The 22,398-nt window shown below is 38.0% G+C and overlaps 1 protein-coding gene across 1 annotated transcript in view; it reads left to right on the plus strand.

Annotated features, from left to right (window-relative positions):
• LOC114652802 (uncharacterized) overlaps positions 1–22,398 on the plus strand; it is a 104,487-nt gene extending 82,089 nt beyond the window's left edge. Inside the window, exons 24-25 of the mRNA XM_028803117.2 lie at positions 9,562–9,686; positions 20,553–22,398. Coding sequence (XP_028658950.2) covers positions 9,562–9,686; positions 20,553–20,824 — 397 coding nt within the window. The 3' untranslated portion in view covers positions 20,825–22,398. The remainder of the gene's footprint in view (positions 1–9,561; positions 9,687–20,552) is intronic.

Here is a 22,398-nt window from a genome sequence, read left to right on the forward strand (position 1 = left end):
CCATCTGGCCACTCTGCCATATAGGCCTGATTGGTGGATTGCTGCAGAGATGTTTGTCCATCTGGAAGAGTCTTCTCTTTCCACAGAGGCCCTCTGGAACTCTGACAGATTGACCATCGGGTTCTTGGTCACCTCCCTGACTAAGGCCCTTCTCCCCCGATCGCTCAGTTTAGATGGCCGGCCAACTCTAGGAAGAGTCCTGGTGGTTTCGAACTTCTTCCACTTATGGATGATGGAGGCCACTGTGCTCATTGGGACCTTCAAAGCAGCAGAAATTTTTCTGTAACCTTCCCCAGATTTGTGACTCGAGACAATCCTGTCTCGGAGGTCTACAGACAATTCCTTTGACTTCATGCTTGGTTTGTGCTCTGAAATGAACTGTCAACTGTGGGACCTTATATTGACAGGTGTGTGCCTTTCCAAATCATGTCCAACCAACTGAATTTACCACAGGTGGACTCCAATTAAGCTGCAGAAACATCTCAAGGATGATCAGGGGAAACAGGATGCACCTGAGCTCAATTTTGAGCTTCATGGCAAAGGCTGTGAATACATGTGCTTGCTCAATTTTTGGATTTTTAATAAATTTGCAAAAATCTCAAGTAAACCTTTTTCACGTTGTCATTATGGGGTGTTGTATGTAGAATTCTGAGGAAAAAAATGAATTTAATCCATTTTGGAATAAGGCTGTAACATAACAAATGTGGAAAAAAGTGATGGGCTGTGAATACTTTCCGGATGCACTGTATGTGCAGTTTGCAGAATACGCTGTGAAAGAAGACTCTTCAGCAGGCAAACACTGGACCTATCAAATTACTCTGTTTATAACACCTAACAAGACTCTGAGGCTAGGGATCTGCACTGGCAATTGGAAGGTTGCCGGTTCGAATCCCGTAAATGCCAATAGGGACTCTGCTCTGTTGGGCCCTTGAGCAAGGCCCTTAACCTGCAATTGCTGAGCGCTTTGAATAATGAGAAAAGCACTATATAAATGCAAAGAATTATTATTATTATATTAAGACAGACTTTTGATATTCCATATCGACAGGCTATACAAACACCAATTGTACAATTTCTTGTAAATGAAGCATGTTGTAATTCTGTTTTACACTTCATTAAACTATGATGAAATTCACTTTTAGACTCACTAAACTGATGAAATGTTTGCCCACATAAGTATTCTTTACAAATTAAAATAATAATGCATATTACTCTGGTTTCAGTCACAGACCATGTTACTTCTTTGAGTGGGCATACAAATGTGATAGTGGTCTTCTGCTGCCCTCTAGAGGTGCTTTCTGATGCAAATAAATGCAATTGGAATTTCCAATTTGAGCATATAGTATAACCCCTGTCACTGTTGGTTTTTGTATGTTTAAATTCAAATTAAAAGGCATTCTAGAAACAGAAATGTCTATTTTAATAAATGTAAGGTACATTGAAGCAGATACAAGCTTCTCTACTTTCTTCAATATGGTTTTCACCCACACCAGTTCTCTTGTAACAATGCAACTCCTGTCCCTTTCAAGCGCAGGTGCCATGGTACCAGAATATTAAAATAATATCAGGAGTTATGGAGACTGGTATATATAATATGAAAAAGAATCTAAAAAAGCATTCATCTTTATTTGTAACTCAGGAAAAATAGAAGCCAATAAATTTTTCCATAATGCTGCCATTCATGGTCAGCACTGCTATAAATCCATCCATCCATCCATTTTCTAACCCCCTGAATCAGAACACAGTGTCACAGGGGTCTGCTGGTGCCAATCCCAGCCAACACAGCGCTCAAGGCAGGAACCAATCCTGGGCAGGGCGCCAACCCACCGCAGGACACACGCACACCCACATCCACACACCAAGCACACACTAGGGCCAATTTAGAATCACCAATCCACCTAACCTGTATGTCTTTGGACTGTCAGAGGAAACCGGAACACCCGGAGGAAACGCACGCAGACACAGGGAGAACATGCAAACTCCACGCAGGGAGGACCAGGGAAGCGAACCCAGATCTCCCTACTGCGAGGCAGCAGCACTACCCACTGCACCACCACGCCGCCCCCTGCTATAAATCAATTTGAAAAAAAAGAAGAAAACAACAAATTCTGAAATTCAAAATTGACCAATATTTTAGAATGCATCTATTGGTAGAATTAAATTAACATTTACACTGCTAGCTATACAATTCAATTCAAGTCAGTATTTTCATATACTGTATACTGAGCTTTATGTTGGAATACTGTATACGAATAAAATATACTACACAAGATAGATAGATAGATAGATAGATAGATAGATAGATAGATAGATAGATAGATAGATAGATAGATAGATATGAAAGGCACTATCTAAGAAACAGATGCTTATGAACATATTTTGAAGGTTCCTAAAGTACTCCTTTGGTACTGTGTCTCTTTGGAGGATCCTTGGGTACTGCTGGTTTAACTTCATGTTGAACGAGCGGTTGCTCATGGAATCCCGAATTACCTGCATTGTGAGGGAGCATCAGTTACGACACTACAGCCATGGCACAATTCCCTGGGCTCGCAGGATCCTCATTGTTGAGGGCCGAGCAGTTGGACCAGGCCAAGGGAACACCCACGTAATACCTGGCAAAGGCAGATAAAGGATCAATTCCGGTGGATGGGACTGGACTGCATGTCTGTCTTGGGGGATGCTAACCAGGAACCTGAGCTGTTTCGTCGTGTGTTACCAATGCATGCTCCCCAATCTGACCTGACCTATTCCTAAGGCTCATGTTGGTAATAATGTAATGCACAATAAATTAAGGTGCATTAGGTGTAGGCCAGTTGACATTGGAGGGGTACACCACAAAAATCTGATTTATACAGAAAAAACATCAGGGAGTCCACTGTCTTTGAGAAAAGCAAAATCAAAGACTATTTAACATAGGCTAACTACACAACAATCTCGCTAGATATCAATATTAGTGGAATAAAGTCTTACGTGGGACCACCAGTGATACAAGGTTCTCTCCAAGGTTGCATTTCAAAGCCAAGTAGAGTGCCAAGTTCAAAGTAATGGGGATGACAGGTCCTGCTGCATGTGCTTTATGGGACTGCCACCACAGAACTTGGAGAAAAAAACAAAACAAATCAGATCAAAAGATTGTAACTGCCAATCACAGTGTTTGCCACAATTATATCGTAAAAGAAAAAATAAATAATTAACATAATCTGAAAAACTCCAGCAGCGGCTCTTACAAGTGCATACTGTACTGAAATAGTGTATTTACATCCTGGATTTAAATGCTAAGACTGATTGAGCCTCTCTAATCTCAGCAACTAGATCTCTATTCACAGTCTGTGGGCCCTATAGCTAAAACAGTGAGCCTGCCACAATTCTTGAGACTGTAAGGTCTGCATCTTCAGATCACAATGTACACTCTGGAGAAGTACAAACTTTTTTTATATATCAAAATTAGGATTTTCAAGTTGTCTTAAGTAAAAACCAATACAAAAATTCAAGAAATGGTTGTGCTGCTTAGCTTCTTGTTATTATCTTGCATTATTCTGAATCCTTGAGTATTCCTGAGCTGTAGGAAGCAGTTCTTAGTGTAGAAATGTGACAAGTAAAGCTTAAATTTTAAGAATATTAAATACCAGTAATGGCAACACTGCACGAATACACCTGACTTTCATTTGCTCAGAGGTTGATGTGCTTGCTACTTCCTGATCATCTCTTCTTTTCTCCACCCTAACGGCCCACTTTTTCTCTTCTTTCGTCGACATTTTTTTGCATTAAAACTGATTAAGTCAGTGTTTGTGTTGCAATTGCTTAGTTCGTTTTCTTTAATTTTTCACTTAAGCTGGCACTTAAGTCTTCAATCTGTCTCAAGCATGATTTAAGATATGAAGAGGTAGGGGAAGTGACAGTGAAGGTAGTAGGGATGACAACTGCGCCTGTATGCATGTGCCACATGGACAGCCTGTTGGCTGCTGCTGAGAGTTGATTCTACAATAAAATAAAAATAAAAAGAGGAATAACCTTGGAGGTCAATCATCAACCCGAAAGCAGACAGTAGACGTCACATAGTATGTGTGTACCAAATTTCAGATCAATAGTTCAAATGGTTTGCAAGCTACAAGTGATTTAAAATCCTGGACAAATGATCAGCCACGGTAAAGTTTTATATAAGAAGACAAATTTGAACAGATTAAATGTGTACTCACCTGTTGCATGCAATTCTTTCTTGATTTCAGGGTTTGCAATGCATTCCAATTGTCCTTGGTAAGAAACTGGCTTGTCAACAGTTAGGTCAGCTGATGAAACTGTTGATTTACTGGTCAGTTTATTAAATCCCCATCTTCAACTACAGTATGGTCTAGCTAGAGATCTGAAGAATGAAACTGCATGTGCAAGCAGCCAAAATGAGGTTCCTGTGTGGTAGTCCTGGAGTCACTTTCCACAACAGGGTGAAGAGTTCAATAATATGGAAGACCTTAGAGTAGAACTACTGCTTCATTTTGCTAAGATCAGATAGAGGTGAAGATTGATAGAAGGTGTACCAGAGACCATTGGGAGTGACTGAGTGGCAGACCCAGGACCACTTTAAAGATTATACGTGTACCTGCCTGTTGTCCTAGGAGTATCTGGATATTCTCTGGGAATGGCTGGGGTTTAATTGTTGGAGATGGAAAAATTGGTAATCTCAGCCACCTCAATGTGTTGCTACCAGACTGCCAACAGGAAATGCAGAATGGAATATAATGACGACAATGTGGTACTAAGGACTAAAACCAGAACTCATAGTTACAGTTCTAGTCTGCTTACAATTCTAAGTTATGAGAATTTCAGTTACATTAAATAAAAAGGAGGAGATCTAGAGTGGGTACACAAGAAATATATTCAGTGTCTCAATAAACAGCATGCTGAGATGCCTTTGTCTTGTGACTTGCTGTCGGAAACCCTGAGTAACATTTCCTCTGTTGATGTAATCATATTGATCTTGGCAATAAGAACTCTTGAATCTTTTATGCAAGATGAAACTAAGAGGAATTTGCAATCTCCCAGTCTACAAAATAATTGATTTTAAGTCAAAGAAAAATAATTTGGGGACCTGCATTACCCTTACAAATTAAGAAACCTTAAAATTCATCATTGAGTCAATCATACTCTGTGTAGAGTAAGGCAGAGTGTTAACCCACTTTTTTATTGGCTTTTTGACAGACTTATACAGGCTGAGACACTTAATGTACTGAATGTCAACCTATTCCAATGCTCTTAAAACACAGTCAGAGTAACAATAAAACAACCTGAAGACTCAGCCATAAGATGAGCGTCATCTTTAAGGACAGGAAGTATAAAAGCGGACTGGAGGTGAGGAAAGCTCCTCGAAATGAGAGAATCTGAAAAGCAGGCTTTAAGGGAACGTACTCAAGACAGGATGCCTGCCGGGCAAGAAAGGTTCAGACACAAAAGGATACTGAGAAAAGAGGCTGAAAGTACATGAAGGGCAAGAGACATCAAATATTTTAAAATTTATTATATTACCTGTCTTTGACATGTAATGTGGCTAGTATTATATAATATACAGTATGCACTCCTTAATACATTATCTTTAAATATACTTGAAATATTAAGAATACAATACATATAGTCCAGGTGATTTTTTTCATTTATGTTGGACTTAAAAATAGTTGGGTAACAAGAAGAAAAGCCCTGAAATAAGTGGTCTTCATTTTAGTCTTTACAAAAGCTGAAATTTCAATGAGGATGTGTAGCTAATAAATAATCAAGAAACATAAAATACACTTAGAATATACTTGAGACATGGTTTTATGCCTATATGTCCTGTTTTTGAATTCCTAGCTTCTTTCTTCTACCCCTAGATATGGTCATAAAAATAATTTGGGTTGATTTTTCAAAACATGCTGCTCTCCTGTATTTCAGCAAAAGACTTACACCTAAGCCATGTATCCTTTCTGTGTTTTTCCCTTGTTCTTTCCTGGGCTTTCTCACCATGCTGCTTTAATCCTATGATATGGGCACAATGAATTGGAAACTTCACCTCTTCTTGCTTCTAGCATTTGTTTGCCATGCTGAAGCCACAGAGCTTTAAACATGTCGAGATTTCTAAGCATGCTAGTATGCTTTTTACTATATTTTATTCCAATAATACTGGAAATGCAGGGCAGAGAATTTGATTTATTGCTGCTTCACTTGTTGGCTACTTATAGTATTTCACTACAGACTGAACTAGAGATGACTGCATATTATTGATCATAAAGGTTTTGTTGTACCAGGGTGATTTGGTATTCTTCATAACACAAAAGCAAATTTAAAAATGGAATGTTAGGCAAATGTGCTTTCTTCACAAAAAGAACCTACTTCATTGTACAGAGATCCAGTGCAATTTTCAAAGTTAAAGTGAAATAACATGTCTTAAGTCTCGCTATAATGTTTCTTTAACTCTGTTGCTTGTGTGAGTGATCACTGGTGACCATTTACAAGCAGTTTTTAATCATCCTGGTCTGGCATAATTTTGGAAAAGTTTAGGATTCAATACAGCAAAGAATATACCCCGTCTTGATTTATTTTACAGAGTCAAGTGGCCAAAAAAGCACAATAATGGATGTATTTAAGAAAGTAAAAATCTGGAGTGTTCTCCACTCGACTTTCTCGTACACAGTACTTAATAATTGTATGAATACGTCAACTTGTGAAACAAAACATGTACCTATTCACATGTCAAGTTTATTTGATAGTTCTTTCACCTGATTAGATAAATTTCCAATTATGGTGATATTTTGTGTTTGTACCATGTAATTTCTTTGCACTATTGATAAGTTAAATAACAGTTAAAACTAATAAAATGTGCAATGTAGCTAATAAAATATTTCTAAATAAGTTGAATAATTAGATATTCCTAAAATTATACATTATTCTAGGCCTGTCTTTAACTCTTTCATTCTGTTTATATGAAAAATCAGAGCGTAAACGTGTATGCAACTAATTAATTTTCTTCTGCCTTTGCGATTCTGTTTGCTTTTTAACTCTCATTTTCAAATAAAAAATTAAATGTAGGTAATTAAAAAAAAGATCAGGCAATCCAAAAATACAGAAAACAAGTACAAATGTTAATCAATTCTCAAACAGTACAAAATTGACGAAAGATTAAAACATATATGAAATACAATTTGTGTTATTAAACATAAGGACAAAGAAATAAATTCATAACGCAAATTAGAAAGGCACAGTATGTAAATTTCAAAATTTTAAATTTTAAAGAATATCTATACTTTAATTAAAAATGATCTCTTACTGGAAAAATTATAAAACAATGACTTTGATCATAATATAATTTATTAAATTAGTTCAAACAACCACCGTAATTACCATTAAAACTAATTTCTTTCTTTGACAAAACAACGTGTAACAATGAAAAACAAACTTACCAACTCTTTATATGTAGCCATATGTGTTAAGTATTGAACACAAATACTTACTAACACTAAGTTGCATAATTTCACCAAAGAATTAATAGCCTTTCGTGGAAATTCAGAACCAGCACAATGAAGAACATTTCACAAACACTATTAAATCACTAAAAGTACTGTATTTTAAGCAAAAAAACCAAGAAAAACAATAAACTGTTATTATAGCAAATGTGCCATAATGATCCATACCAAATGTCAGAAGTATACTTCCGTATACTAACTATAGTTAGTTATTTTGTTAAGGTCATTGATGACTTCCAATTTGCCAGTCTTTTGTAAAGCACCACATTGAAAAAAATAAAAAATATGGATTGTTCTTCACTCAACTTTCCTTACACCTGTTCAGGCAAAGTAGATACCACTTCCAGTTCTCCGATTATAATAAAACTTCACATCTGTGTGTTTCTTACAAAATTTCAATCACTTATTTTTGTTTATAATGCAAGTTTATATGGCAAAAAATTACTCCGATCAAACTTAAATTTCAAATCTGATTGTTTTTGTGGTCAGCAATAAACCACTTACAGTCACCTGATCATGGTCAAATTTTATATCTAACGATAAGTAATGATCATACAAAATTTAAATTATTTATCTCTATTTATATAATGGAAGTAATGCATATGAAATAGTGCTGTTACCTGTTAAGATATCATTTCCAGTTATCTGATTAAGGTGAAGTTCTGCATTTATGTGTTTCTTAACCTAACTGACGACGATACAAAATTTCAATTATTGTTCTCTTCTTATAATGCAATTTAACATGAAAAACTACTACACAAAATTTTAATTAATTGTTTATTGAAATTATGTACCAAGTTTATTTGAAATATTCTGAAATGATGTATGTTGCCCAAAAGTTATCATGTTTCCATACATACACACAGACACACACACACACAGACATAATTGCAAAAATTGTCAAAACATGTTCAGGAGCGCAGGAAATGTGGAAATTCATCAAAATCTCGTGGTTGAATTTTGTTGCGATTACTATACTATCTCTATATTACGGATATGAAAAACTAAAAAGAAAAACTGAGTAACATGTTGGCATGGTATTGTCATGTCAATAAGCCTTCCTGGATTTGTCTTGGGTTCCTAGTACAATGAAATGCTTACTTGCATGCATGTTTCTCACCTGTTAGTGACAGTAATACAATTTCAACAGCAGGAACAAAAAAGACAATGAATACAACCCCATACCTTGAATCCACAATATACTGTATATTGGATCAGTGGAGCAATATTTTATACTAGTACCTAACTGCTAAAAGTGCCTTCCATCTGGGTTAATAAAGTTTACCCACACTTAAATACAGTATATACAAGACTGCCAACACATTTCAAAAAAATGAATTCCATAAACTGACATGAGTGAAATTATGGCTAAAATAATGCTGCATATTCAATCCATATTTAATACATTCATATTGAAATACTGTAATAAGTGAAGATAATGTAACAAAAATACTCACATTAATATGTATACTATTTTTGCCTGCTATGACATCAACATAAATAATGAGTTGGGCTAAACATAAACAGGAGTACGTGTAAGTCACGGAACTGGCACCAAACACCAGTGCCCATGGCTTCTACTGTTCTTCCCTTTGTGTGCACACTGTTATTAAAATTAATGTATTTTACCGCATTGTGTGTGTGACAGAGTTAAGAAACAGGCCCTATACATATCAATCAGTTTTGAATCCTGCTAGCAGTGAAGCAGACTTGCACAGTTTGCAAACAGTAATCTGATAATATATTAATAAAGGACACTTTTTTTAAAACAACATCCTGTCTCCAGAGTTTAATTAAATTAATTTAAGTAGAAATGCCAAACAATTTTTAACATTTTTACTGAAGCAAGAAAATCAGTCAAACATGTAAGCGTTTTTTAAACAATATAAATTTATGTATTTTAAGAAATAAATCACAATGAGTAAATTTCAAGTAAATGAGACAGATATCTTAATTACAGTGTGGGACAGCGGAGAGTGTTGGCAATAATGACCTAAATAAGAATAGGTCAGGAATAAACCTACAGTATATCTGATCCAGGAGAATTTAAAGTACTCTTTCTTGTTTTTCTAAAAAGGCTTAAAGTCTGGGATCCATTTAAGAAACAACACAAAACAATCCCCGGATATGAAAACCTCAGACTTGGAGTCAAGAGCCAACTGCACTTGACAGACAAAGGAGCAAAAGTCATTCTGCTTGCAGGTGGGTGAAAGTCTTCATGATAAAAATATTAATAGATCTGAAATTACAGATGCATCGATGTAATACAGACTGTATTATTTCTGTTTCATTTAATGTGATTTTAATAGCCTGAGAAAACTATGAATGAAGCTTGCCCTATTAACTTAATATGAAGCCAGTTGCTGTTTTCAATTTACACTTGGACTTCCACTTCTGTGTTAATTTTCTGCCTTTCCCTTTCTCTTGCCTTTTTAATGAATAGTATCTTCTGTTTGAATTCTATGAACAGAAATTACTATATATACTTGTGTATAATTCGGGTCTTGAAACCTGAAAAATCCATCATAAAATCAGACTCCAACTTATACGCCCGTTCAAAAATGCAACACTTACATTTTTTTTTTTTGTTCACCACTTCAACTACTTTTCATTTAAAACCAGCTTCATATTTTCTTCTGCTCAGACACACCATCGTAGATAAGGGATGCTTTTACGATAAAGGTGTATGAGGGTGTAAGATACAAAAACACAAAACAGTGCAAACATCACTTTAGAATAGTTTGGGTATTACCGTGTGGTCACGTAGGCACAACACATGGAAAACAAAGGCAGTGTGCTCCGTGGTTACTGTCTCAGGTGGGCATTAGCATATCATAATCTCTTGGACCAATAGCAGGAGTTTTCCACATTCGACTTACATGACCAACATTGTAAAATACTGGAAATTATACGGTAAAATCCAGCCCTGACTTATCTGCGGGAGAACTTAAACGCGACTATATACGGTAATTGTTCATTTTGCGCAATACTACAAACTTCTTTTTAGAGTATTTTGTGTCCATTATCAAACACACTATGTGTAATAACAGAACATTTAATGTGAGTAAACTCTATATTTTAACTCAGTCTTTAGAATCAAAACTAATTTAAGTTTGTATTTACTCTTAGGACAAGATGTTCTGTTTAATAAAGGATGTATAATTTTAATCCAAAGTTACTATAAAGATCTTTTTTGCAAAACATTATATTCACTTACAAAAGCAAATAATACTGAAATAACTATTTCTTTTTTTACTAAGTGTAACAAATCCAGGGATAGCTCCTGTCTTGTACCCACTGCTGAAGGCATAGGTTGCAGTTCCCTGAAATCTGACATGCTAAAGGAATTTATAAATAATAAATGAAGAGTCAGGACAAGTTAATGCCTTTGAGCCACTTCTTCCAGTTGCCAGTGTAAATAAGCTTGCTGTGTTATATTAGCAGGCCTCAAGAACACAGAGGCAAATAGTTTTTTCATGCATACATACAGTGCATCCGGAAAGTATTCACAACGCATCACTTTTTCCACATTTTGTAATGTTACAGCCTTATTCCAAAATTGATTAAATTCATTTTTTTACTCAGAATTCTACACACAACACCTCATAATGACAATGTGAAAAAAGTTTACTTGAGGTTTTTGCAAATTCATTAAAAATAAAAAATTTGAGAAAGCACATGTACATAAGTATTCACAGCTTTTGCCATGAAGCTCAAAATTGAGCTCAGGTGCATCCTGTTTCCCCTGATCATCCTTGAGATGTTTCTGCAGCTTAATTGGAGTCCACCTGTGGTAAATTCAGTTGATTGGACATGATTTGGAAAGGCACACACCTGTCTATATAAGGTCCCACAGTTGACAGTTCATGTCAGAGCACAAACCAAGCATGAAGTCAAAGGAATTGTCTGTAGACCTCTGAGACAGGATTGTCTTGAGGCACAAATCTGGGGAAGGTTACAGAAAAATTTCTGCTGCTTTGAAGGTCCCAACTAGCACAGTGGCCTCCATCATCCATAAGTGGAAGAAGTTCGAAACCACCAGGACTCTTCCTAGAGCTGGCCGGCCATCTAAACTGAGCGATCGGGGGAGAAGGGCCTTAGTCAGGGAGGTGACCAAGAACCCAATGGTCACTCTGTCAGAGCTCCAGAGGTCCTCTATGGATAGAGGAGAACCTTCCAGAAGGACCACCATCTCTGCAGCAATCCACCAATCAGGCCTGTATGGTAGAGTGGCCAGACGGAAGCCACTCCTTAGTAAAAGGCACATGGCATCCCACCTGGAGTTTGCCAAAAGGTACCTGAAGGACTCTCAGACCATGAGAAAGAAAATTCTCTGGTCTGATGAGACATAGATTGAACTCTTTGGTGTGAATGCCAGTTGTCATGTTTGGAGGAAACCAGGCACCGCTCATCACCAGGCCCATACCATCCCTACAGTGAAGCATGGTGGTGGCAGCATCATGCTGTGGGGATGTTTTTCAGCGGCAGGAACTGGGAGACTAGTCAGGATGAAGGGAAAGATGACTGCAGCAATGTACAGAGACATTCTGGATGAAAACCTGCTCCAGAGCGCTCTTGACCTCAGATTGGGGCGACGGTTCATCTTTCAGCAGGACAACGACCCTAAGCACACAGCCAAGATATCAAAGGAGTGTCTTCAGGACAACTCTGTGAATGGCCTTGAGTGGCCCAGCCAGAGCCCAGACTTGAATCCGATTGAACATCTCTGGAGAGATCTTAAAATGGCTGTGCACCGACGCTTCCCATCCAACCTGATGGAGCTTGAGAGGTGCTGCAAAGAGGAATGGGCAAAACTGGCCAAGGATAGGTGTGCCAAGCTTGTGGCATCATATTCAAAAAGACTTGAGGCTGTAATTGCTGCCAAAGGTGCATCGACAAAGTATTGAGCAAAGGCTGTGAGTACTTATGTACATGTGATTTCTCAGTTTTTTTATTTTGAATAAATTTGCAAAAACCTCAAGTAAACTTTTTTCACGTTGTCATTATGGGGTGTTGTGTGTAGAATTTTGAGGAAAAAAATGAATTTAATCCATTTTGGAATAAGGCTGTAACATAACAAAATGTGGAGAAAGTATTGCGCTGTGAATACTTTCCGGATGCACTGTATATAATATAATATTGTGAGTGTACAAATGGGCTTGTGCACACTTTTAAACCTGCCAAGCTTCTTGTAAGACGCCTTTTAGTTTGCAGGACAGAGTTTAAAACAGCCAAGGGATTTAGAGAACCTTGCAATAGGAGCAATGCAAGTAAGTTTTATTTCACATTTATTTTCATATTGTACAGTATATTTATATTGTTGTATTGCCTGTTTTGTTTTGTGTTGTTTTAGAGGTAGTTTTGTTAGTTTTAGACAGTCTATATACAGTATATATATATACGAGGGTTGTCTGGGTTCCGCGTGGAATTTTATCGTTTGTCGAGTGGCAGCCTGTCGCAACCTGTTCTGCTGTGTAGAGGGATTATTCAAGTGGTTGCATGTTTTTGTTCAGATGTTTTGCTCCCTCTCTTCCTTCAGAATGAACGAACTGAGAGTGCGCAGCCGGCGCTAGCGGCGAGGCTCCCGACTCCGTGCGTGCGTGACTTTCGAGTGATGATTTTTTACGACTTTTCTGAGGTTTAATCCGCTCGGTGGAACGCACCATGTTTGCTATCTTTTTCAACATCGATGGCATTGTCGCGTCAATTCCACTGATGGAGAGGAAAACTGTGACCTCTAAGTGGTACACCACTCAGTGCCTGCCTGATGTTTTTTTTCTGCGATGGCTGGAGGCCAGTCCAAGAACTTGCAAAGGCACTTTTTGCATCATGACAATGCGCCAGCCCACACGGCTAATGCGACGAAGCATTTCATTGAAGACAGTGGTGTCAACGTTTTGAACCCGCCACCCTACTCGCATGATCTTGCACCATGTGACTTTTGGCTCTTCCCGAAGGTGACAGAACCCCTGCGAGGCCACAACTTCGAAACTCGAGAGGAACTGATTGCAACTGTCAAAGAACAGCTGGACAACCTCCCAAAGACAGCCTTTCGCGAGTGTTTTGCGGCGTGGGTCAGAAGAGCCCAAAAGTGCATTGATGTTGGCGGTGAATACTTGGAAAAAGTTTAACAAGGATCGAAGTACATGAGAAAAATAGAAAAAAAAACCCTATATATATATATATATATATATATATATATATATATATATATATATATATGTATATGTATGTATATGTATATGTATATATGTGTATATATATATATGTATATAAAGACGCATATTACCTCAGGTGCCATTATTTAATGCACCAGGCCTGCAGCCCACTGACATCCATCGAGCCATATCAGCCATCCTAATGACAGCTCTGAACAGTTGAAATAGAAAATGTAAATACCAATGATGCCTGGACACACCAAGGAAAAAACTGTGAAGACAGCAAGCACCAAAGTTGAAAAGTTTAAGAAGCAGACTGACATTGAGGATCAAATGAGATCTGTCACCAGATCAACTACACTGTAAACTGCCATTCAGCAATGTTAAGGCTGGGAGACCCATTAATCCTCACTGTTGACAATGATACTTTCCAGAGGGAAAGAGAGTAGGAACAGCTGATTGTGCCCAAAAAGAATATCCTTCATGGGATGACAAGTGAGAGATAGATTTAGAGAGGAGAAGTCCAATTGATGTTAGATTTGAGAATGAAAAGAAATGATAGAAAGGGTAGCTATGAGAAAGTTGGAAACAGATGACCAAAATGCAGAAACCTGATGACATTCCTGGAACGTACAGTATATAAAAATGCACTAGGTACATTAGCCTGACAGGAAAGAAAGATTGAATCCGGCGCCGCCGTGAGTGGCAGCCTTTTCAGCAGCTCCGTGTATGACTGTATATGTATGTGTACTTTCTACTTTTATTTTTCTATTTTTATTTATTGATCACTCCTACCACTTTATTTTATGTTGATTCGTTCCCTGGACACACTTACTTTTACAACGTGGGCATGGATTTTAACACGCCGAGACTCGCCTATTCAAGTACTCAACTTCGGGCGCTGAGAACAAATGCCAGTGCCGGTGTGGTTCCATATTTACCCGACGAGGTAAGAAGGCGGTATCGTGGCAGCAGAGCCGGCACTAAGCTAAAAATGAAGCGGCTTGCGAGAAAGTGGCGTTTCAAGCCTTCGGTGCCTTCTGTGATTCTGGGGAATGTAAACTCAATCTCAAATAAGATCGACGAACTGGCTGCGCTGGTGAAAAATGTAAGGACCTACAGAGAATGCAGTTTGTTGTGTTTCTGCGAAACGTGGCTAAATAACACCATTCCAGATGCCAACGTGGAGCTACCCGGGTTTAGCACAGTTAGAGCGGACAGAGATGCAAGTGCCTGTGGTAAGCACAAAGGAGGAGGACTCGCTCTCTATGTTAATACAAGGTGGTGTCACTCTGGACATGTTAACATCAAAATCTTCACTTGCTGCAGGGACATCGAACTGTTGGCCGTAAGTTTACGTCCCTACTATTTGCCCAGAGAGTTTGGACATGTCATTGTTGTCATCGTGTATATTCCTCCTCGGGCAGACGTTGAGTCAGCGAGTGACATCATCCATTCCGCTGTTGCTAAGTTACAAACGCAGCACCCTGAGGCGCTTGTGCTAATCGCTGGAGACTTTAACCATGTGACGCTGGACAAAACATTGCCTGCATTTTCCCAGTATGTGGACTGTAACACCCGGGGAAATAAGACTATTGATTTACTGTATGCAAACGTAAAAATTTTTATGTGAATTTCCCATTGGGATTAATAAAGTATCTATCTATCTATCTATCTATCTATCTATCTATCTATCTATCTATCTATCTCTATTGAATCTGAAGCCATAACTCTGGTAAAACACTTGACTGGTTGAGATAAATGCAAGCAGGAGATCACATTGCTAAATAGATTGAGTGGGTAAGGATCTGTAAGATGCTTTGTGCAAAAGGGTATAAATCACTGGCACTGGCTTCAGTGAAAGGCATAGCAAACTGGCAAAGTTGTGGAGAGGACGGGAAAGAAGCAGAGAGGATAAAAAACATTACAAACCTTTGAACATGCCTACATTGAAGATAGAAGAAAGGAGTAGGAATAGCCAAACTGGACCATACAGACTGGAATGTTTGGAGTACTAAGTCATTAGAAATATCCCAGGGAGTTGTGATGGCTCAAGAGGACTGGAAAGAAAAGGAAACAGATTTGCCAATAATGTGCAAGACAGGATTATTGAAGATCAGGGTATGGACTTTTTCTACTTTGTACCAAACATGTACCATACCATACCATACCATACCATTTTTATTTGTTAAGCGCTTAAAAACACAGCATTACAACTGACCGAAGCGCTGTACAGTTAAAACAAGCAAGACTAAAAGCAAAATATTAAAAAAAAAACAAAACAAACATTAAGAGAGAATTAAAACAGAGACACTAAAAAAACAGGTCAGGGGACCCAATAAAACAGAGAAATAGCAAAAAGCAAGTGGGAATAAGACAGGTTAAGAATTAAAAGCCAATGTGAAGAGGTGCGTTTTTAGGTGTGATTTGAATGTGGTGACTGAAGTGGCTTGCCTAACCACTAAAGGTAAGGAGTTCCAGAGCTTGGGTGCACAGACAGAAAAAGCCCTTTCACCACGAACTTTAAAATGTGCCTTGGGAACGGTTAGGAGCAGCTGATCTGCGGATCTAAGAACACGAGGGGGATTGTGACGATGGAGCAAGACACTCAAGTAGGCAGGGGCTAGACCATTTAGTGCCTTATAGGTTAAGAGGAGTATCTTAAAATCAATTCTGAAGCTAACCGGCAGCCAGTGTAGGGTTTTTAAAATCGGTGTAATGTGTTGGCTTCTGCTGCTTCCAGTTAAAAGTCTTGCAGCCGCATTTTGAACCAATTGGAGTCTCGAAAGAGTGGCTTTACTAATACCATATAGGCAGGAATTAGAATAGTCGAGCCGGGACGTAATGAATGCATGGATTACTGATTCCAGGAGGTGGTAAGGCAGAATTGGTTTGAGTTTGGCAATTCGCCTGAGATGGAAAAAGCAGGATTTTACTGTGCTGTTGACTTGAGCATCCATTTTCAGGACCATATCCATTTTGATTCCAAGATTGGAAACAGACGAAGTTACTGGAATGGGAAGAAAGTCGAGGTCAAGGGGTAGGGTCTGTTTGCGGTCGGGACTAAAAACAATGACCTCGGTTTTTGAATCGTTCAGGTGAAGGAAGTTTACAGCCAGCCAGTCCTTAATGTCAGATAAGCAGTTGAGAAGAGGTTTAGTGGAGTCAGTTGACTTGAGGGAGAAATAAATTTGGCAGTCATCAGCATATAGGTGATACGAGATTGCATGTTCTCTAAAAATTGCACCTAAAGGCAGGATGTAAATTGAAAAAAGTAGTGGCCCCAAAATGGAACCCTGGGAGACACCGCATGGGAGTGTGACTGATTCAGATGAAAAATCATCTAGCATGACTCTAAGAGTCCTGTTGCAGAAATATGACCTGAACCAGTCGAGGGCTAAGCCAGATACACCAACCCAGGATTCGAGTCGGGAGATCATGATGTCGTGGTCGATTGTGTCGAAGGCAGCAGATAAATCGAGAAGAACCATAATCACGTAGAGTCCTGAGTCCAATGCCAAAAGGACATCATTTAGGACACGTAAATGCGCGGTTTCTGTGCTGTGTTGGGGCCTAAAGCCTGACTGAAAAAGGTCCATTACCTGATGGTTTGTAGGTCATGTAAGGTTTGGGTCACAGGTTGGAGGTGTGGGATTTTAATTACAATGCAATGAAAACTGGAGATGAAAGAAATAGAGACGCCATCATTTAAAATTTATGAGGTTGTAAGCAACAGTCTCTCAGACTTCTCAGTTTTTGGAGATACCTTTTAAAATCTAGGTATTAATCCATTTTATTTTTAGTATCTTTTCTTTTGAACTTTCCAGCGTCAGCATGTTTTCAATTAGCACTCTGTTCTTCAGATATGACTAAAATATATTACTTTAGCTTCAGCTTAACTATTGGCAGTTTCACTTGATCTAATGTGGAATGGATGTATCTTTGTCTTGTAGTGATCTTCTCCAGCATCCTGGATGAAAAGTTTTAATAGTCCTTAACTCTGCTTTCCTTTTGGTTCAACATTCATAACTAAATATTGTAGTTGAGAAGACTGCTGTGGCTTTTGTGTCCCAAATCTAATTCAGCACTTTAGGGGGCCACAGCCAGTCCTGGCAGCCTTGGACTGGTTGTCAGTCCTTTGCAATGCCCATGACTGCTGATACAAAATGGTGTGGTCTTCCATTATGACCAATACATTCCGGGTTACATAACAAAAAGTAAAGAATGCTGCACAGTCAGTGTGCTATCATCTCCACAAATTTTCATTCTGCACCAAGGATATTTTGGATAGTTCATCGTGCTTGCACCACCCAGCATGAGTCCCAATACCACACATACAGGTTCCACAACTCTGTGTGTCTTACTATGGCAAAATTAAAACCGTGGTTTCATTTTCTCTTAGTGAGTTGCAAGTCCTAGGGTTAAACTTCTTGCGTCTGTGAGAGTTAACAACCAGCTAGTAATAAAAACCAGACATACAGTACAATGCATAATATTATTCCTACAAACAATGAAGAAAAATGAAGGTTGCAAGGAAAGAAGGAAGTGGAGAGGAAGCAAGCAAAGGAGAGGCTCAAAGAACTTTGAAGTCAGCACTGATGTCTGTTTAACATTTCATGTTTACTTTCATGCAGTGTTCCTCTTCTCATTCCAATGTGCTCCATGTTGAAAGGTTTCCAAAATGGAACAACCCAGCAGTATTTTCACAGCACATTATGAGACTTGAAATTGTGAAGAAAAGTTGTGAGAGAATCAAGTAACCAGTTACTCCCTATGATTTCCAGTCGTATAATGTAACAACTTCCAAAGTAATGAGACTGAAAAAATGTAGGTGTTAAATTTGATGTGCTCTCTGACTAGAAGTCATGTTGATTCCTGTAGTAGTGTGACTGTAGTGACATGGCCCTCTTACTAGACCTTCTTGACCAGCTATAGCCTGGACGTGGTACAGACCTAATCGCATCACGATAGGAAAACTTTGGTTTGCTCTCTATACAGCAGCCCAGATTGGAAATGATGATGAATTTCCACATCAGCCAGGAAATTTCCTCAAATTGATCAACCTTTCCTTCATTTTTCCTTCACCACGTAGTTCACCTAAAATCAGTTGCCCAGATAAAATTAGGATAGAAGCAGGGGTACTGTTTTATCTAAATAAAACTGTTGAATTGTCATGAAATGCACTTAACTAGCCTTCTAGGTTCTTTTTAATTTTGTGAACAAGACAAAATACCATAAATTGTACTTAAGCTTATTGGGCTTGCTTTACATATACTGTACATCCCTTACAGTATTCGCCACTGGGTACCTAAGCAGTGATAGGCTCCTAGGACTGATAGTACGCTTCTAGGACTACAACTTCATCCAGTTTTCCTCCACTGAGAGGGCTCAAGAAGGACATCCCCCTTTTTCTCTGCAGGACCTGGGTTAGACAGTGACACCCCTAACCCCTCAGCAATTGCTAATTTCAGTAAACAGTGAAGTTGTTTCAACGATATAATAACAAACTTTATTTCATTTAAACCCATATAAGTTATTTTTGCAGAGAAACCAGACATATGAAACACTAAGAGTTAAAATGGATGAAAACATACCACCTGAATGATTCAAATCTGTGTCACATAGCAAACTTCAAATCAGGTAGTTTGTCTTGAGCAGTTGTTGAGTTCAGTGAGTGTCACAGGTAGCAAGAGCGAGTAGAGGAGATGGTCCTTTGCAGGTGGCATGTTTCAAAAAAAGAAAAACCAGAAGAGCCAAAGATGCACTAAAACTCACTCTTTTATACATTAGCTGGATGACTGGCTACATAAGATTTACAGGAAAAAAAGCAACAGTTGTATCGTACTTAAACCCAACAACGGATAGCTCATCAGTGGTCATGTTATTTTTCTGATCATTACTAAGTAGCTAATATAATGATATGCTAAATAAAAAGGTTACAATCACTTATCTTATATCTTCTTACATGCCTATACATGCTATTTTATCTTAAGCTTAGTTCTTGATCAATCAATTAATCCTGGCACTATATAAGTGGATGACAAAGGATGTTTTTTGTTATTTGTACATATCTCATCAGCCCATAAACTGCTTTCTCCCTGGAGAACACTTACTCATCTCAGCCATATTAAATACCTTAGATTTTTCCTGTAAGATGTACTTTTGGATTCTATTCTATTTACTTAAAAGCTGTGTCTTATCTAAACAATCCTATATGCTCATATCAACACATCATATAATTGAACTATTATGAGTCTTATTTAACAAACTGTAAAAATGTACTATTGACATATACAGTGTGGCAGTGGGGTCTGAAATCCCAGTCAAGTAATGCAATGTTAATTTGTGCTACAAGAAGACCAGTACAAGCTTTTATCTTTTATTTGTTATTCTAATATTCCATACTTCATAAGTGATGCTCATCTCTGAACTACATTAGGATGTATCAGTAACCAAATCCTCTTTTATTTTTGATTTACATACTTTTACTTGCCCTCTGTTACTTTCCGTATCTTGTGGTATATTCATCTTTCTAATGTCTTTTATTTAAAGGCTGATTTGTCTCATGGATTTTCTTTGCCATATAAATTTGTGCAGGACAGTTCAAAATAATTACTTCGATATGAAGTTCTTGTTTTATTGCTTTAGTGTTTCTAACCAAAAGGGATTATCTGGATCATATTTAATCTAATACTTCTGCTTCGACATTGGGTCAATATATGTTACATTTGTTTTTACTGGCTCACTCAGCCCCTTTCTTCCAGATAAAAGCAATTACGTACAAGAAAAATATGACACTGCAATACTCAAAGTGTTCTTCCTTCCTTTGAATGCAGTATGTACAGTATATTGTGTAATATTCTAATATGCTGCTTAATAATGCTAAACACAGGTGTGTTCATCCACACAGGTGATGTCAGTCTTTGGGACTTGAATGGTGGCTTTCTTATATCTGTGTTCACACCAGACAGCAAAATCCAGTGTTTGTCACTGACGTGTGACCGAACGACAATGCTAATCGGAATGAGTGACAAGTCAGCACTCATAAGCTTAAAGCTGATGTCAAAAGAAATCATGAAAACCAGCACAAGTGGACTGGATTTATTTGGGGAACAGCCAAGCAGCAGTGAGGATGAAGAAGAAGAAGAAGAAAAAGATGATGATACAGCTGTGAGCAACTAAGAAACTTCCCTAGGACTCTTTCCAAAATCAAAATCATCAGGAACAACTGTACAACTGCACAGAATGTTCTTCCAGTCCTACTTATCGTACCTCATGAAGTGATGCATTAAGCAGTCTTTAGAATGAGGGGCGTCTCAGCCGGGAGAACTTGATGTTATGCAAGTGACATGCTTCATGACAAAATGGCTCATAAAGGTAATAGACTGGAATTCAATAAAGTGTTTCTGAAAGAGCAGTGCAAATCTTACTCTGACACAATGGGGTTAAAGAGCCGAGTCTCCTTACTGTCCAAAAGATGAACAATGGAGTTAAGGTGTACATGCTATACCGAGTCAGGTATTGATCTCAGGGGAACTGCACTTCTTTACTCATGCTTTCTTAAGGCAGATTATTTTTGTGTACTTCAAATAAATGTAAAAAAGAAATTAAAATGTAAACAAGCAGTCAGGCTTTCATAATTTTAGTAAGCAACCGCACCTACTCAAGCATATTTACAATGCTAGTCTAACAAAATTAAGCAAAAATATTTTTCAAATTAAAAGAACAAGTATGTGGTTTACTAAAATATAGTACACTTTTACATAATGTTGAAATGGGAATCTGAAGAGATGTGCATAAACTGCTTGTATATAAGTTTAAAGCATTGGTCATCCCGTCAGGGTGGATCTCCTATTCCCAACAGGACGCTTTACTGGCATGTAGGCTTGACTTCTTAAATCAAGCAGGGCTGAACAACAGTGATGGCCTGGGGAACACTGAAACCATTCCCAGGACAATAAATCTGTCTAGGCACCAGCTAGATTGGGGCAATGGCCAGGCAAGCTATGTTTTCAAATCTTGTAGTTCTTTTCTTGCCTTTTGTTTTTGTTTTTTTGACTGAAACTGTTATTTAATAAATACAATTTAAGTCCTCTCATATTGTATCTTCCCTCTCCTTGTGGTTGAGTGGACTATACTTTCCTGAGCCATTTGTTTCATACATGACTTTGAAATGAAATAATAAAAAAAGTTAGTTTCATTACTCAGTAATGCACCTTAAATCTAACTGGCATTAAAAAACATCAGGATCTATGAGAAACACTCATACAGACAATTTAGCACCTTTCTTCCTTTCCATAATTGTCAGTATTCATGAGTCAGTGATGGCCCATCTAAAAATGTTATGTTATGCATGGTATGTGGAAGCTTCCTGAACAAAACCAATAAAACAGACTCCTTTGTCAAAAGAAGCCACTTGACTGCAAAGACATATCTGTGATAAATGTAACCTGCACAGCCTTCAAAACAAGCAGTCAGTACATTAGGACCTGCACCATTAGTCAGCTAGACTAACTGCATGAATTCAAGGAAATTTTGAAACTAGAGAAATGAATCTCAAAGGCATTTACATTTTCCAATCTAATAAAGTGCATTAAAATAAAACAATGCTTTGGTGCCCATGCTAACGCAGCTTTTGTATTAGCATGGAGTGTTCGGCTTTTAAGTATTCCTGTCCTCAGGGCAAAGGGCTATCTCTGTGTGTGTTTACTCTAATACTGTTTGATGTAAATAAAGCTATTTTTCTTAATATTTTT

Source organism: Erpetoichthys calabaricus, chromosome 5 (assembly GCF_900747795.2).
Source record: "Erpetoichthys calabaricus chromosome 5, fErpCal1.3, whole genome shotgun sequence".
Taxonomy (NCBI): domain Eukaryota; kingdom Metazoa; phylum Chordata; class Cladistia; order Polypteriformes; family Polypteridae; genus Erpetoichthys; species Erpetoichthys calabaricus.